This window comes from Camelina sativa, chromosome 11, assembly GCF_030686135.1.
Source record: "Camelina sativa cultivar CO46 ecotype springtype chromosome 11, ASM3068613v1".
Classification (NCBI taxonomy): Eukaryota; Viridiplantae; Streptophyta; class Magnoliopsida; order Brassicales; family Brassicaceae; genus Camelina; species Camelina sativa.
The window spans coordinates 44,056,696-44,075,084 of record NC_141890.1 but is presented as its reverse complement, the minus strand read 5'-3'; the positions used below and the strand labels follow the sequence as shown (position 1 = coordinate 44,075,084).

Here is an 18,389-nt window from a genome sequence, read left to right as displayed (position 1 = left end):
TTAAGTCCGCCGCAACTATCATTACCATTATCGATATTACACAATCACTACTATTATAGCCACCATATCACACTACCGTCCATAGTCACAATTTTTAATCACGGTGAATGATGACAAACAGCATAAGTTGTACTGGCGATAAATTTAAATTATCTTTTAGTAAAACACAAATATATTTAACTCATTAGTCAATGGTAAATGATATTCTGGATTACTAGTAAGTAACATCACTAACATTGTTACATAAATTTGTGAAACACGCTTATTATGGATTATATATTTTACAAATTACAACCAACACAATTTTTTTTTTTTTTTTTTATTAGTTACATCCACAAGACCACAACTAAACCAATATGACACAGAAATCAAAGACCCGGTAAATAGATGATCAAACGTGGAACATGAGATAGATGAGTTAATAATGCTAGTGAGACACAACCCCCATAGTCAAGTCTTCCCAAAGAAAAAGAAAAAATAAAGTCAAAAATTTTATACTATAGTCAAGTTGGCTTTCACACACTTACGAAAATAGGACATTAAATAAATGTTACGGTATAACAAGGAAGGACTAATAAAATTCAAAAATTAAATTAGGGTAAAGAAAAATAAACCCTACCTAAAAGATTTGAAGTCTTCCTCCTCCCAAAATAAAAATCAACCGTAAATATAGAAATAGTCCTAATTGATGGACGGTGGTAGTCGTCGTTTCACACTCTCCGTCCACCATTTTTTCATTCTCTGCCTCTTAAAAAAAAAAAAAAAAGCATTGCCCTTTCGAAGCTATACATCAATGGCCACTACTACTTAGCGTCTACGAAATAACCCTTTTAACCATTAGATTAAAGCTCTCCTCTTCTTCTTCACCACCACCACTCGTGTCCCTTTCTTTGTCTTCTTCCTTCTCACCGCCTCTCTCAATCTTTATCCAACAAACAAAGATTCGTTTTATTCTTTTCTTCTAAGTTTCAACATATATAAAGAAGCCAGACCCTTTTCTATATTATCCTCTGTGTAAAAAGTTATGGCTTTGCTTGAGAGTATAATCTTAGGGTTAATTACAGGATGGTTCGCTTTTGTTGTTGGATTGATCATAGGATGGGCATGGAAACCCAAATGGGTTTCTTCTTCTTCTTCTAGTGACGGAGAAGTCAAATTGCGTTGTTCTGCTCCGAGATCTTTTGATTTGTCTTTCCCATCTCCTTCTCCAAGCTCTGTTTCTTCTCCGTTAAAGGGTTTTGGATCAGCTCCTTGCTTAAAGGCTCTTGTTTGTGATACATGGACTATGGCTTTGAGACAACAGAGAACAACTGTTTCTCCTGATTCTTCATCTTCATCGTCGTCTGATACTTCGGAACAACATGTGGGTTTAGTTTCAAGGTAAGTTACAATTTTGAGGATCGTGATTTTGAGAAAATGGATTTTGTTTTTTTTTCTTTGTTTGTTGATTTTGTGTATTTTTTTTGGGATTTGTAGAGTGAAGAAAAATGAGGAGAGGTTACCCAATACTGTAACGGAGTTGGATTTGAGGCATCTTGTGCAATTGGTTGAGAGGAAAGATGGTGGTCAAGCTTGGATTCAGATGATGGATCGTTTCACTTCTGGTATGAGATATCAAGCTTGGTTGAGAGAACCTAAGGTAATGTAAATATTATTTGTTCTTGTGTTGTGTATTTTGAAGAGTAAGGATTTGTTTCTCATTGTATTGAATCTTGAATTGGGTCTTTTTGTGTGTTTGTTTTTTAGAATGGTCCTACTGAGTATAGAAGCAGAACTGTGTTTGAAGATGCAACTCCTCAGATGTTAAGAGACTTTTTCTGGGATGATGAGTTTAGACCAACTTGGGATACAATGCTTTCTAATTCCACTACTGTTGAAGAGTGTCCTAGTTCCGGAACCATGATTGTTAGATGGATACGCAAGGTAAAAATTAGACTCTCTAGTTACTTCAAATTTCGATTTGGTATCTTTTTGATGATTAGTTCCTGGTTTGATCTTTCCTTTTGTGTATGTTCTTGTGTTGCAGTTCCCATTCTTCTGCAGTGATAGAGAGTATGTGATCGGTCGCAGGATATGGAATTGTGGGAACTCTTATTACTGTGTTACAAAGGTATGTTACTAGTAACAAAAATGGAACCGTTTACACATTATGTCATAAAGAGTAGAAGTCATATCATTTAGTTTGCCTCTAAATCGGTTAGTTTGGAAGTTATGACAAAAAGGAACAGGAAGATGGTGAAAATATTCAATTTTGCACTGCAACGAATCAGTTCCAGTAACAACACTCTAAGATCGTTTCTTGTTCTTGGTTCAGGGAGTATCTGTTCCTTCTGTACCGCCTAACAACAAACAAAAACGTGTGGACTTGTTCTACTCGAGCTGGTGTATTCGACCTGGTAAGGATCCGTATCCAACACTTTGTCATCTTTCAAGAACCGAATAACTCAAAACATAGTGTAACATTTTTCCTAATGTGGTAACTCAATGCAGTGGAATCAAGAAGAGACGATGGAGTAACAAGTGCATGCGAAGTGCTTCTATTTCACCACGAAGACATGGGGATACCGAGAGAAATCGCAAAGCTCGGAGTGAAACGAGGAATGTGGGGAGCAGTGAAGAAGATGGAACCGGGGTTACGTGCATACCAAACGCAAAGACTCTCAGAAGGAGGAACCAAGCTTTCTCGGCCTGCTTTCATGGCTCAAATCAACACCAAGATCACATCAGAACATCTCATTTCACTCAGCAACGGCGCATCACCTGTCACTGAAACTCCCGTTACTCAAAACCAAGGAAACCAAGCTGCGAATCTAAAGAAACTGTTGATCATCGGTGGAGCTATTGCTGTTGTCTGCAGTTTGAGCGGAGGGGCTTTTGTTCCTCCTGCGTTTGTTTTAGGGTTTGGGAAGAGGTTTGGTAACGGTGGAAGAAAACGTCAGCTCGAAGGAACAACAACAACAAGTCGGAGTCATCAGACTACTTCTTCATAGAATCTTGAAACCAAGAATATAGATATATAAACATACGGAATTAGCAGATTGAGAATAATCCAAAAACGCAGATAGTTCCAGATTAGTTTTGTAGAATTGGAGTAAGCTGTCTGATCAATCTTTATACAAAGCAACATTTTTTTTTTACAAGTAATAATAAAATAAAACTTTACATCTATGATCATCAAAAAGGAAAAATTGTTTCAAAACAATGAACACCATCGAGCTCTGGAGCTATCCTCATCGGTTGGATCTTCTTCGTCTTCTTATTACTCTTTTCATCGTCCGACGAAGTTTTAGCGGAGTTCTTGTGTTGTTCTCTCGCCGCCGACTGATTATCACCGGAGCTCTGTTTCTGATTACCGGAGAACTTCATCTTGAAGCCATTGGATTCAGCGTAAAGAGCTTCGAAGGGGCTAAAGATAGACATCATCTTGAATTCGACTTTAGTTTTTGAAACTTTTGTTTCTTGACGAGATTAAGGTTGAAGGAGACTATATATTTATAATCGGTAACGAGAGAAGCAAAGGTAGAAGAGTCTAGAAAGAGTAAGAGAAGTTTGAGAAGTTTGAGAAGTTTTGAGTTGAATGAAGATTCGTTGAAACTAGTTTGGTCGGTGAAGGAACAGAGTCCACGTGGATGATTGTCTGAATGTGAGATTGATTGCTCTAATCGGATAATATATTTGACTGATTCAATAATAGCTCATTGTTTTATTTTTCTTATAATTACATAAACAAGAATACAAAGTACGATATTTGTATAAGAAGATAGAAAAGCCAACTCTAATCAAACTCTTGATAAACCATTATTAAACACCATAGTTTGTAGGAGAAGTGGAGAACAATAATATAACACGAGTAAACAAATTAAGGTGGTGGGTGAAGAAGTATACGTAGACATGATATCATGTTTACGTATAAATCATCATTAAAAGGACATTTTTGTTTTAGAGCTTCTTGAGCAACTCAATAAGGTTAACACCAAAAGCGTCGCAGACAACTTTGATGCCCTTGAAGCCTGATGCTTTGGCTAAAGCCTCAAACTCTTTCTCAGTTCGTTCTTTGCCTCCCGGATTGTGAGCCAACATAATGCAATCGACATGGATTACTTGTTTTGATGAGAGGCTTGAGTCTGGTGTCTCTGGAAGTATACACTCTGCTAATATCACTTTTCCATCCTCTGGAAGCGCCTCGTAGCAGTTCTTCAAGAATTTTACGCAGTGTTCGTCGCTCCAGTCATGACATATCCACTGTTACAACAATGAGAAAATGTTTTTTTATGAGGCTTTACTTAAAATTTCAAGAATTTTAGTAATTAGCAATTTCTTTGGTCTGAAAAACTTGATTTATCACTAACCTTCATGAAAATGGCATCACCTTTAGGGACACTTACAAACATATCTCCTCCAACATGTTCAATTCCTGCATTAATTTATAGATAAGACCACAATCTTTATAACAAAAATAAAAAAATTTGGATATGCCAAATGTGAGGAAAATGTAATATACCGGGATGAGAAGGAGCATCATCGATGACATGTGGGAGATCAAAGTTGATGCCTTTAAGGTTAGGATACTTGGAGACAATCATTTTGAGGGTAGCACCAATGCCACCACCAACATCAACCAAAGAAGTCAAGCCCTCGAAACCCTTATAGGTCTCAAGTAACTTCTTCATGGTGATTGTGGAATGGTTAGACATTCCATTGTTGAAGACCTTGTTGAATCTAGGGTCAGTTCCGTGGTACTCGAACGCGCTCATGCCATAAGCCTTGTTGAATGGAATTCCACCATCAAGAACCGCATCCTTCAAATGGTACCTGAAACATGTCTCATTGGTATCAGTTTAAGAAAACACACACACACTCCTCAAACTTAAATTAATCCTTACCTAATTGTTTTTTTTTCCATTCAAATTCTAAACCCTCAACTTTTGGTTATCACTACTAACAATAGTTTAGATTGGTCCCAGGATTGAACTCTATTTTAGATCCACGTCAAGTTGAGAAAGAGCTACCGGTATGCAAAAGAGAACCAGCCGGTTTGATTAGAGAGAACCAAAACCAGAAATTTTAAGCCATCTTTTTTTTTTTTTTTTTTTGAACAAAGATTTTAATTCATCTATTTTCTTTATTTGTAGTTCAATAATCAGAAGACCAATTCTTTTCCTAATGTATACCTACCTATTCTATTTCCCTCTTTTGCTACTCAGTAATCGGAAGAAGTTGTATATTTAAAGCCAAGAACATTAGTCAAGAACATAACAAATAAATTTATAAACAAAGAGATAGTCTTGTCTAGTGTGCAAAAAGCCAAAAACAAACAAATAATTTGTCTAGAAGGTCGTCTAACCACTAAAAGAATTGTATATTATATGGTTTTCAAGTGGAAGATGGTAAACGTGTCCTTGTGTCTGTATTTGTCTGATTGTCTTTGACACTTTGTGCCTCTCTCTATCACCTTTAACCTTTACCTTTGCACAATTGCACTATAATCACATCAACCAAGAATCATAGCTTATGAACTCAATTTCTAACTTGATTTACCATAAGATCTATTGAAAAATAAGAACTATCATGGTAATTTTGAGGAAAGATATCGAAAAAAAGCCTTACCAGCTTTCCATGAGAACTTTGTCTTGGTTCATGAGACAAAGAGCAGCGATCGAGACACCATCCTCGTTCTTGGTCAAGTACTTGCAAACCGGACCAAGCCCGTAAATACGCTCGACGCTGTCGCCGGAAAGTTTACGGTTGGAGCAGGTAAGGACTGAGTAAGACGTAAGAAGACGGAGGATACGGTCGAGCATGACAGGAGCTTCGGGGTTTTTGGTCGGAAGCTGAGAAGCGATCTCGGTCGGAGACATGGGAGAAGCGTTCTTGGCCATGATCTCGAGAAGGTCAAGGTCTAAAGCCGCTTTTAAAGCCATCGGAAGAACCGAGGCACTCGCTAACTGCATGGCGAAAAGGGCAGCTTCGTCATCGGTTACTTGCACTGGAGTTATCTGTGTCTCCGCCGTTGAACCCATTTTAGTTAGATCTCGAGTTTAAAAATTAAAAAAAAGATTGCTCTGTTTTTATTTTTATTTTTTGGGTTTCTTTTGTTTTGAGGATTGTGTGATGGGTGAGAAGTGGAGGTTGAGAGAGTTTTATTTATATGAAAATATATAATAGAGAAGGTAGACGATTGGCATATTTTAACGCAAAATTCTGATCTGGCAACATGATTTGCTCCAATTGAAAATCGAGTCATGTCAGTATTTTTTTGTATTCTACCATATGAATAATATCTTGCCTAACGTCGAAAATATAATAAAAAAATAATAATACGCCCTTATAGGCCATTGTAAATTATGTATTTCTTACACAAATAAATAATACATCCAAACAAATTATTAAGATCCCTTCTAAAAAAAAAATTACTATTTAAGTAGTTTTTTAATATCTACTTTTTATGGAGCTATTAAATTCGGTAACAAGTAACAACTATGCCATTTTTAGCGAGATCTAGCTTAGTGTCTTCACAATTTCATGTACTACTTTTTTTGTTGTCACAAGTTGATTTAATGTACATACTAAAATTAATTTCAAACAGAGTAGGTTATATCTAAATGATAAATGGATCATATATTGTTTGAGGTTGCGTCAGTGTGCTATGATTATGAGGTTGTCATATTCTTGTAAAAGATATGTCGGGAGTGTATTGAATTTGATATTTTAGGAGATTTGATGGGATTTTAATATTTTGAAATTTTGAGAGATTTAAGTGTAATTTTAGGAGATTTCATTATTTGTTAGAGACTTTTAATAAATTTGATGAGAAAATGATTTGGTATTTGGTGAGATTTGATTATTGAATTTTAGGATATTTATAAAATAAAAACATTGTAGTCAAAGGAGACGCCGAAAGAAGAGATGTACTCGTCATTACAATCACAGAGCTAAACTAATAATAAAACCTCTCCAGCAACGAATACATTATGTCAAAAGCTTCGATTTTTTTTTGGTAATTTTTTATTCAAGTTCGTAAGCTTTTTTTTTACTACAACAATAAAGAAAAAAGTTTTTTGCCAATTTGAATGAATAAAATGTGTTTCTTTTGGATCTTCGCTAAGACCATCTCCAAATGTTTTCCCTAATTTTTTCTCTATAATAGAGAAACTCTACAATAGAGGCATTTTTGCTCCAATCCACCTCTATTCTCATCTCTAAAATAGAGATTGCTATTTTTTTCTCTATATCTAGAGGAACTCTATTTTTTTCCTCTATAAATAGAGGAAGATATAGCAATATCTATTTCAGAGATGAAAATAGAAGTGAGTTGGAGCAAATTTGCCTCTAAAATAGATTGCTATATTTTTCTCTATTTATAGAGAAAATAGAGAAAAAAAAATAGAGATGCATTGGAGATGCTCTAAAGCAAAAGCTATACACTGATGTTGAAAAAGATCGATCATATACCATCTTCATTTACTTCCTCACAATTGGGTGTAACAAAACTAATATATTTCTATGTTTTTGCTGCATTGGTTTCTTTTTCTTCTTTAGCATCCTGCAAATACGTGAATGCAGATTTAGATTCAACCAAGATGTTTGTTCTCTTATTGTATCTGTTGAAGACAAAGAGAGAATCAAATGTCAACTTACAAAGTTGCCAATCTTGTCGAAGTCATCATCACCATCACCATCATCTGCAAGGTTTCACAATTACACAAACATAATCAATATTTAAGACACGGCTAAAACTTGAGAAGCAACGTACAAATCAAGATGTCTCACCGGGAGCTTTGTCGCTGTCTTCTAGTTCTCCCAGGAGGAAAGTGTCAAGACCTTGCTCATATGATGCAATAGATGTTCTGCTTTTTGTGACATTTCTTTTCACCTGTTTCTGTCCCTTCAACCTCTGGGCTCTTCTTAGCTTCCTCCTCTTTACTCTCTGCTTTGTTCCTAAGTTCCTCCATGTACTTCCTCTCATATTTGAGCCAAAACAAATCATTTCCGCTTAATTAATGCATGCAGCTATCAAGTCTCATACCCACAAAATTCATGGGTGCTCAATTCATACTAATCACTTTACAAATATACACAAACGAAGGTGCTAAGATCTTCTCTATATATATTTTCAGTTAAACGTTCCTTTGGTTTTGCTATTCTCACATATAGGAGAAGACAAGTTGCGCACAGATGGAGGTGTACTTATTCTGCAATTGGGTTCGAACTTTTTTTTTTTTTTGGTGGGAGGGTTCGAAAGCTTTTTATAAACAATCTTTCAAAGTTTCACCTTTAAAGGTGGGGTGATTGCAAAACTACACTCCTAACTTGAGTCAATTGCAAAACTGACTACCTCTTTTTCTCTCTCTAACATTTGCCACTTTCTCCCAATTAAATCTTTATGTGTTTATTGTATTCACAAAAATGCCATTATTTCTAATTTATTTGAATTTCTTGCGAAAATGTTTATTACATCCATATCCTCATCTTTTTCTTTTATTTACGGTTGTGCCACCACCATCAATTTTCCAACAACCATGAACAACCAAATTTGAAGCTCTTAATGCTTCAACAACCTGAATTTGTGAGCTTAAAAAACATCTAATGCTATGAGAACTTCATTTTCTTCCATCTCCTCTCTATTTTAATCCAAGAAAATTTGTAAGTGTGTTCATCTTGTTATATGTCATGATTCTTAGATAGTGATTAAATTGGTGTTGGGTTTCTTCCTTGGTGACTAAAGACGACGTCCTCGGCTGCTTGACATTGCCAAACAACCACCCATAAGGTTATTTTCCGGTAGATTTCGTGATTTTTCTTGATTTTTTGCGAAATTAGACTTCATTTGTTAGTCTAACCGTCAAAATATCATGTAAAGTCTACTATGTGGTTAGTTTTGCAATTAAAAATTTATCGAGTTTCGAGCCCGTAGTCTGAAATTTCAGTCTCCTTAATTTCATTTGAAAACAAAAAAAATATGATCCAGACTGCATTATAATCTTTTCGTCAGATACTTCGTTTGCAGTCTATTAAGGTGTATTTTTGCAATTGACCAAATTCTTGACTTTTTAGTGATGACTGCCGGACTAAGTCTTCTGATGATAATAAAAGAGTAGACTTCTATAGTGACTATTTTTGGGGTTGACCAAAATATTTAAGCATTGACCGTAATATTATTGATAGAAAATTAATTAGTTGACTGCAAAAGAAGTCTACTAATTAAAAATTTAAAATGTTGGTCAACACCAAAAATGACCACGACAGACTGCAAACGAAGTCAACATTCCTGGAGACTTCGTATGTAGTCTACTTGGCGAAAGTCAAACTTGGTCAATTACAAAACTAACCACAACGAAGTTTACTTTTTCTAGTGAACGGATAGATGAAGTCTACTTGTTAGCTAGAAGTCTACTACAAAGTCAATGGTTTGGTCAATTGCAAAAATAACCAGAGTAGACTATAATCGAAGTTAACTTGTTGAAACTTTCTAAGAAGTCTACTATGTTCTATGTTTTTAATTGCAAAACTGACCAAAAAATTAACAAAGGAAGACAACAAAAGAAGTCAACTATCCTAGTAGACTTCATCCGGTGTCTGCTTTATTAAATTGTAATTGCAAAAATATACCACACAAAATAGACTTCAAGGGAAGTATCTTCATAGAGGCTAGTTTATGTCTACAAGGTTGACATCAACATGAAGTCTTCATAATTTGAAAACCAATTTATTGCAAATTGGTGAATAATTTTAAAGTTTTTCTTGTTAGATTCTTTGACATATGATATGTACTTGCCTCTGTATGTTTTTGAAATGATTATATATTATACATATGGAAAAATCAAGTTTTTGGTTTTCTTAGGCAGTTAGGTCATTAACTTAGATTTATTTTGGAAGTCAATGTGTAGGAGTTCTGTGTGAAGTCTGTATAATTGAAAAAGTCTTTAATTGAAAATATAAAAAGATATTTTTTGATTTTTTAGTTCGAAGATGAAACGGCGGCGAAGATGGAGCGGCGGGGTTGAAGAATACAGAGTTCGGCGAGATATGGTACAAATTATAATAATTATAATAATCCTGGTTTTAGAAAACCAATTCTGGTTTATTTGTAATGATTATGTCGACGGCTTCTCTGGTAGACTTCTGCACGGGAAACTGAACCGTCTGCAAATCAATCAAATCAATTTAAGATTTGTAATGATTATGCTGAAGACTTATCCGAAAGACTTCTTCTAAGAATATAGAATTCTACAATTATAAGTATGAAATGAAGTGATATATAAACTTTTTAAGAATTACCCAACTGTGAATGATTTCAGTCTCCAACACTACAATTAAGGGTATTCTTAGCTATTAGTTGTTACACAAAATCTTATTGAAATTACAAATTTCTAGGATTTTTTTTTCAGTTTTTGGATAATTTGACAAATTAGAAGAGAAATATGATTTTATAAAAATGTCGACGACTTCTCTGGTAGACTTCTGCACGGGAAACTGAACCATCTGCAAATCAATCAAATCAATTTAATATTTGTAATGATTATGCTGAAGACTTATCCGAAAGATTTCTTCTAAGAATATAGAATTTTACAATTATAAGTATGAAATGAAGTGATATATAAACTTTTTAAGAATTAACCAACTGTGAATGATTTCAGTCTCCAACACTACAATTAAGGGTATTCTTAGCTATTAGTTGTTACACTAAATCTTATTTTAATTACAAATTTATAGGATTTTTTTTCAGTTTTTGGATAATTTGACAAATTAGAAGAGAAACCTGCCATAATTTTATAAAAGTTATATTTTTTATTATGTCGACGACTTCTCTGGTAGACTTCTGCACGGGAAACTGAACCGTCTGCAAATCAATCAAATCAATTTAATATTTGTAATGATTATGCTGAAGATTTATCTAGAAAACTTCTTCCTGGGAAACTAAACCGTACTTTAAACTACAAATCTCAATTTTTATTTAAAAAATACAAAAATAATTTATTAATAAAAAAATAAAAAAAAAATCAAAAACTCAATTATTTACAAACATATTATGGGTAATTCTCTTCCACCGTCACTGCTCCACCACCCCATCTTCTGTTTAATCTTCTCCTCTGGCTGTAAAATTCTCGGCCTCCACCATCTCCTGTTTAATTTCTCCCCTGCCTGTAAAATTAAAGACAAGAACAAGCTTTGGTAAAAAATCTGACTTCAAGCAATTAAATCATAAAAATGCAAATAAAAGTTGAGATCAAACTCGAAAAAGAAAGAACTAAACTTTTTCCAACAGATTACCCAATAACAATTCTCAGATCCAAATAAGAAAACCCATGTAGAACCCAAATTTCAACCAACATAGAACTAAAAACCTAGATTTGGTAGGTAGATATGAATACAAAACCTTTGGGATTAGATTTGAATATGAATGAAGGTCAAATCTGTAGGGAGATTCGTAGAGTCACATTTGTAGAACTTTTTCAATAAAAAAACAAGAGAGAAAAAGAGGATAGATTGGAGTTTTAGATCTTTTTTTTTTTTGTGGAGAGCCAATATATATTTGAGAGAGAGGCAAGTAAAATAAAAGAGAATCTAGGGTTTTCATATTTATCTTTGTAACCACGAAATATTTTGTGGGTATATGTAGTTGAATTTTTGAGAGCAATTGAGAGAGAAATTTTGGAGAGAGAGAGAGATCACATAAAAAATTAGGGTTGACTTATAGAGAGAAGTATATATATGGTTAAATTAAATTATCCGGTTAGGTTAAAATCAAGGAATCGGTACGCATTCGGTTAGGTTCAGCTATCGGTTTGGTTAAATTATCGGTGAAATTAAAATAATATAATATTAATAGTTGATGACATTACAATGTCAACCACCAATAGTCCGTAGAGAAGTCTACTTAAGCAAACCCTAAATCAAATAATTTTAACCTAATCAGCCTTTCCTCCCTTAACTTGACTAGTTTATATGTAAAAATTTATTTTATTTCAATGTAGGAAGTCAATGTGGTTATTATTTGGTCAATAGGTTTACCAAATTATTTTTAACAATTTTAAAAATTAAAATTAAAATTATAATTAAGGAGTAGACATATTTTTATGTCTTCCATTAGACGTCAATTTGAAATCCACCGTAAAGAAATCTATTGCAGACTTCCTCGGGTTACATCTGTCATTTTGGCTTCTGTTTTTTGTTTGGTCGTAAGGGAGTCAACTGTAATTTCAGCACCCTTAGTGGTTATGTTTCTCGAATATCGAATATGGGGTCTACCATTTCATTCAAATGCAAATAAAGGTACAAAAAATGCAATTGTCTCTTAAATGTGTGATTTTGTAAGTCATATTTTAGACTAAAAGTATTAGAAAAGTCTCCTATAATCTCATTCTGTAGCTTTAAAAAATATTGTGATATTTTGAATAACAGTAGATTTGAAGTGAGATTTATAAATTAGTTATTGAATAACAATAGATTGTGAATAATTTTAAATGATTTTTATAAATTTCATATTCAATAATACAAGATTTCAAATGATTTTTTAAAATCACCAATTAAATAACAGGGGATTTTAAAAATACTCCAAACTCTTCTAAAATATCAAGTTCAATACACCCCGTCATTTTAATATTTCTAGAAAACAAACTTAAAATTGTGTAGGTGTGTTCATAACTCATAAGTCTACTTATCAAGTTCTAACATGACAGTTTTTTTCTCAGTTAAGCATATATAATTTTGTCATCCGATTAATTTCTATCGTATAGGTTTTCATATAATGATTATAGGTTTTCATATAATGATATCTTAATCACAGATTCCAGAGTGTATTTTTGTTATTTAAGACATTAATAGTGACCAATCGTTATCAAGAAATCACAGAAAAAAGGGACTCAAATTGATCTCTCAAACCCCCCCCCCCCCAATAATAAGTCTTTCAACCACTACATAACCATGAATTGGATGTTTAACTTTGTAATAAATATTAATTTATACATTTGTTTTCTCCTTTTTTTTTTTTCTAACCTAAGCTTGAGATAGCTCGGTCTTAGGCCACCACTAAAAAAGTTACTAGTTCTTACTGCAGTAATCAAACTTTTTTTTTGTTGAAGACCAGTTTTAGATTAGATTAGATTGATCAACTAAACAATGAAGAGATTAACAAAAAGGACGAAAAAGGAGACTTGAGACGACGACTGTGCAATGCAAAGCGGGACAGATAAGTTTGGTGACTGGGACCGACCGGACACGCCACACTTGTTCCTAACTCATTGTCAGTTTTTGCTTAAAAAATCGTATCATTTTTTTTTCAACGCTAAATCATTTCTTGACATTTGCTTTCGTAGAATGTCAGCTACCTTATTAGAAAAAAAGTATTGGAAAGCTGTACCTAAAACTGCTTTAATTAGATTAATATATATGTAAAATATTTATGAAACTGTGTTCGGCACAAGATTATTCGTTTTATCATATACATTTACGTAATATTTTTGTAATATTGTATAGTTACATAGATTTGCGTAGTAAAGACTAAAGACTAGCCACTAGTGTATTATATTAATCTGTAAGACGACATGCTACGACGAAAACCTAATTTACACCATCTTTATTTTATGTATGACTTTTAGTGTTCATGTTTTGAATTACATATCAATATGTATGGAAGAAGATTCAGTGAATCCCTTTGCTAGATCACTTTTAGTTTTCTTAACTACTCTGACGTACATAAACAATACGATTAGCTACAAATCATGAAAATAAGTAGGTAAAATACCCTTCATTCATGAAAAAAAATATCGCATCTTGTAAACTTAAACTCGATTAAAATAATTGCGGAGCATATATACATCATTTAAACTCATACAGTCATACTGCATGTAGTCACTAGTACTTGTGTTCCCATTAATTACTGGATTTGATATATTCTTCATCATCATTAATTTATAAATAAATAAAAAACCACTTAATTAAAGTCATTTGTTTTTCACTATTTCCTAGTTAATATATGACATGTCAAAATATACAAATGAGTTCTTTTGAAAATATCTTATCATCAAATAGCTTTGCAGTGCAATTCATGAGTAACGTAATTTTTCATAACGAATTTATACTGATCGATAAACAAAAAAAAAAATATACAGGATCACTGATCAGTATAATATACCATTGCAAGTCATAAGTTGGTTTATTTTTCTTTGAATTGTTTAACCAGAAAACATATTTCTTTGATATTTCTCACCTACCACGCACCACAACAACCAAAGAAATAAAATGACAATAATTTTGATCTTCCTATATATTTTTTTTTAATTGAAAAATGGATGATGTTCAAACGAGACACCTGTGATGTTATGATATTGCAAAAAGAGAAGCATCTCACCTGATCGTCAAAAAAAGAAGCATCTCACCTACTCCTAATTTGAAAGATGTTCATTGCGAACTCATCTCTGAACACTTCTCACTGCCTGAAATTTAACAAAGCACAAACTTCTCTAGGACCACGAATCAGGTACAAGTATTTACTAATTTCGACTAATAAGAGTAATCTGTCTGACAACAGTTTCCATTGGATATGACTTTTGTATCGGAAATACAACAAAAAAAATCTAATAAGGTTTTATGAAGACCAAAAGTACTATATAAAGGGATCATTGATTTCCACACAAAAAAAAGGATCATTGAAAAATAAATTATGATTTCGACGAAGTTATCGAAAAACAAACATTCAAAACTCAGAAAAATATCCCTCATGTTTTTGCTGTCGAATTATAAAGTTTTTTTTTTTGCTGGAATAGACACTGTGTATAGTATGAAATTTAAATCATGCAGTCAAATTATTATCCAGTGTACTAAGATCATCGAAGTAACAACACTTGTCAAGTTGGATATTAGGGGTTCAATCTGATGATTAATCTTCTTAATCTTCTTAATTATAGTGTACAACTAAGATATGTACAATTTTTCCAAAAAAAAAATTATGGATAAAGGCTTTGAGTATAGAATTTGTTTATACTTTATAGTAGAGCTTTAATCAAAATAAGGAGTCTATAATATCAATTGAAAAAAAAAAAAAAAAATTACTAAGAATATAAAGAATCCTTTTTTTTTTTTTTTTGAGAAAAGTCCTACCCACTACCGTGTTAATATGTCATGATCACAGAATGTTACCTTTTGGCACCTAAATGAATACTAACGTAATATCAATGAAAAAATGGATATGAGATGTATCCTTTAGGTGGTTGCTCGACATAAAATTCACAACAAATTATTCGGTACGTTTTATGCATATGATACATCTACGAACAGGCGTAAATTCTCCAAACATCGTTATACTTTAATATCATCATACCAGACTTCATATTATCATATGCAAAAATTAGGATTATCATGATCATGAAGACAATTCTGAGATTCTCCAATCTAGCTTATGCCTTTCATTTAGTTTTGTCGATATACTTTGATCGATTTGATGCACTCTGAACTCTAAATTAGAATCGTATATTACTCATTTATCGCATTATTTAAAGTTTATTTGGTAGCTATGTCCTATGGATTTGATACTTACTTATTTACTTGTATGATTTTCTCAGAGCTCAATCTCCTTCATTTGTTCGTTGATTTTGTAAATGAAATAGAATGGACAAAACTTACAATTAAATATTTTGAATGATAAATTTATTATCAAGTTCGTAGATGTAATCAGAGTTAAAAAATGAAATCCTCCAACGTAAAATATCTTCATCACCATCTATGTAACATTAATTTTTTACAAGTATAACTAATTAACTAACTAGGTACTAACCCGCGGAAAACCGCGGACTGAACTTTTTTTGGATGAAAATTTGTAATAATTTATTTTGTTATTATGTGATTAAAAATTCGGTGTGTTTATATTAAAATTTTTGTATTTTATAAATGTTTATTGAAAACCTGTCAATAAAGCATTTGCATAATGAATAAACATGTTTATACCTTTGTCAATTAAACGCAATTTTTGGTATAGTTGTGAAGTAAGTAAAAAGATATAACTAACATGTAAAAAAAGCAACTAAATATAGCTAGTGAAGGTTATGAAAAACCTCTTTGAAAACGACATTCATTGTTTTTCTTTCTGTGACTTCCTTTTTTGTCTGTAATAAGCAACTTCAAGCATTGAATATATTTTATTTGATTAGATTTTTGATAAAAAATTTAACCTCTGCTGGAAAAGTTTTTTGATAAAATTTGTGGTTACATAGATTTTATTCGATTAATTTTTTCAAATCTTAGCTATTAATTTTTTTTAAGGACGAATTAGTTTTGATTCTAATAGATTTTCTTTTATTTTTTACTTTTCTACAATTTCTTTTATTTTATGTGTCTCCAATTTTCGGTTTTAATTAATTATATTTATTTACATATTCTAAGGTTAATTTCATATTTATACTTCTCAATTAATATAGTAGAACTAAGACCCAGAAAAAAAAAGGTTAAATCCTTGTTCACCGACGGCAAAAAGAAAATGAATGGAGGGGGTGCATAGAACTTTCATTTTCGAATAATGACCCCGAACATAAATGAGTTTATTTTTTAAAAGGTGTAGAATATCACCGGATGAAATTATATGGTTGGACGGATTTCGATCGGTAATCAACAATGATATAAGTTTTTAATATTTAACATGGTACTACGATACAGGTAAACCATCCCGTCCGATGATATTTTATACTTTTTTAGTTTGACGAACATACTATTAAGTATTGCAAAACATTAATATAGTAGGTAGTAATCCGTGCTGCACCACAGAACAAAATATTTTTATATAAATTTTAAATTTATAAAATGATTAAAAAATATTTTAATTCAGGTGCTATAACATAGATGCGTTATTTTTCATGTAAATTAGGAAAATAAACCTAGTCGTGTTCACTTTAGAATGGGAAACATGTCTCGTCCTCTCTCATCCCGTCACGTCCCAACCCATCCCATCACGTCCCAACCCATCCCGTCTCATCTCGTCTCATTTCATCCAGCTTCTCTTCTCATCTCTTTTAAATAATTACTCGTTAGACAATGTTTACTAAAAGAGATTGAGTAAGATATTTAGACGGAATACCAGAGTTCTTCGTTGAATATTTTTTCATATTTAATATGTAAAATTATTTTTTAAAAATTATATTTTTCAAAAACTATATAATTGTTTTAAAAAATACCAAAAAATTTCAAAGTGCTTGTTCCAAAGTGGTTAATTACCTGTCGTATAGTCAATTCTTATCCAAATTTGTCAAAGTTTGACAATTGAATTTATCTACATATATTTTCTGATTTTGTACTTTTATCTAAAACTAGGATTTGAACCCACGCTACGCGTGCGTTTATTTGATATATTTTGATTAAAATTATATATGATTGATTATGGTAATAAAATATTATCTAATAAAAAAAAATTAAAATTAGTACTAAGGAAAAAATTAAATTTCAGATACACAATTTTTTAAAATATAAAAATCAGTAGTGTTATAAAATCAAATATGATAAAAAAAAAATCATAAATTTAACTTGACGTCCAGGCGAGGCAAATCAAACTGATGACCTCACATATCCTAAACCATTTTCTTTGACCACCAGAAAAACGAAACAATTTTATAATCATGAATTTAACTCATTTTCATATTTAATTGATTGCTACCACCTATATTTTCGTGTTTTTTATTCAATGTTTTTCTTATTCTTCATATTCTTTCCTGTCATTTTCATTGTCAAATTTTGTGTTAATTGTCATCATAACTTTTACCGTTTGGTTCTTCGTTATACTCTTTTTCTTCTTCCTCGTCAACTTCTTCACATTCTTCCACTGAAAAACCTTTTTTTAGACTACCACACAACTTGTTAACCCATCAAACTCCAAGAACAAAATAATTTCTTTTCTCATAAAATTTGTGAAATTCATGATTACCAGCATAGTCAACACATGCACCCAATTATTGACAATTTTATCCATATACCATAAATAAACTGGATATTATAACATCCGCGAACCGGAATCCCGGTTTGGGATGTGCATCGATCGATGCTGGAGGAGCATCGGTCGATGCTGGAGGAGCATCGGTCGATGCTGACTCTTTTTCCTGCGTTTTGACTTAAGTTAAACGCTGCGTTTTGGGCAAAAGGGAAAGGAAAACCCTTAAGTCGTTCATTTTGTCTCATTAGACGACTTTGGCCGTTTTTGAGAGAAAAGAAGGGAGAAAAAGTGTTCTTGAATGTTCTTGAGTGTTCTTGGTGATTCCTGGTGTTTGAAGGCGTTTCCTGTAGAGATCTGTAGCTGGGATCGTTGTAAGAGCTTCCTAGGAGCGTGTTCTTGATTGTTTAAGGTTCAGAAACTTCTTGGCAAAGGTAAGTGCATGACCATGGCTTATCTAAGCTGGAGATTCTCTGATCTG

At 32.5% G+C, this 18,389-nt stretch overlaps 3 protein-coding genes across 3 annotated transcripts; 1 reads left to right on the top strand and 2 right to left on the bottom strand.

Moving 5' to 3' along the window:
- Nucleotides 1–559: 559 nt before the first annotated feature.
- On the top strand, nucleotides 560–3,166 carry LOC104725938 (uncharacterized). The gene is made up of 6 exons (XM_010444690.3): nucleotides 560–1,380; nucleotides 1,477–1,639; nucleotides 1,747–1,923; nucleotides 2,027–2,110; nucleotides 2,315–2,396; nucleotides 2,491–3,166. Exons 1-6 carry the CDS (start codon nucleotides 1,025–1,027, stop codon nucleotides 2,988–2,990), a joined length of 1,362 nt encoding a protein of 453 aa, XP_010442992.2. The 5' UTR covers nucleotides 560–1,024; the 3' UTR covers nucleotides 2,991–3,166.
- Nucleotides 3,077–3,423, bottom strand: LOC109127676 (uncharacterized). The gene has a single exon (XM_019232889.2). It carries the CDS (start codon nucleotides 3,421–3,423, stop codon nucleotides 3,175–3,177), a length of 249 nt encoding a protein of 82 aa, XP_019088434.2. The 3' UTR covers nucleotides 3,077–3,174.
- Nucleotides 3,424–3,680: 257 nt separating this feature from the next.
- LOC104725937 (flavone 3'-O-methyltransferase 1) lies at nucleotides 3,681–6,055 on the bottom strand. The gene is made up of 4 exons (XM_010444689.2): nucleotides 5,608–6,055; nucleotides 4,502–4,812; nucleotides 4,350–4,414; nucleotides 3,681–4,242 (listed from the first exon to the last, which is right to left on the bottom strand). Exons 1-4 carry the CDS (start codon nucleotides 6,018–6,020, stop codon nucleotides 3,940–3,942), a joined length of 1,092 nt encoding a protein of 363 aa, XP_010442991.2. The 5' UTR covers nucleotides 6,021–6,055; the 3' UTR covers nucleotides 3,681–3,939.
- Nucleotides 6,056–18,389: the final 12,334 nt, after the last annotated feature.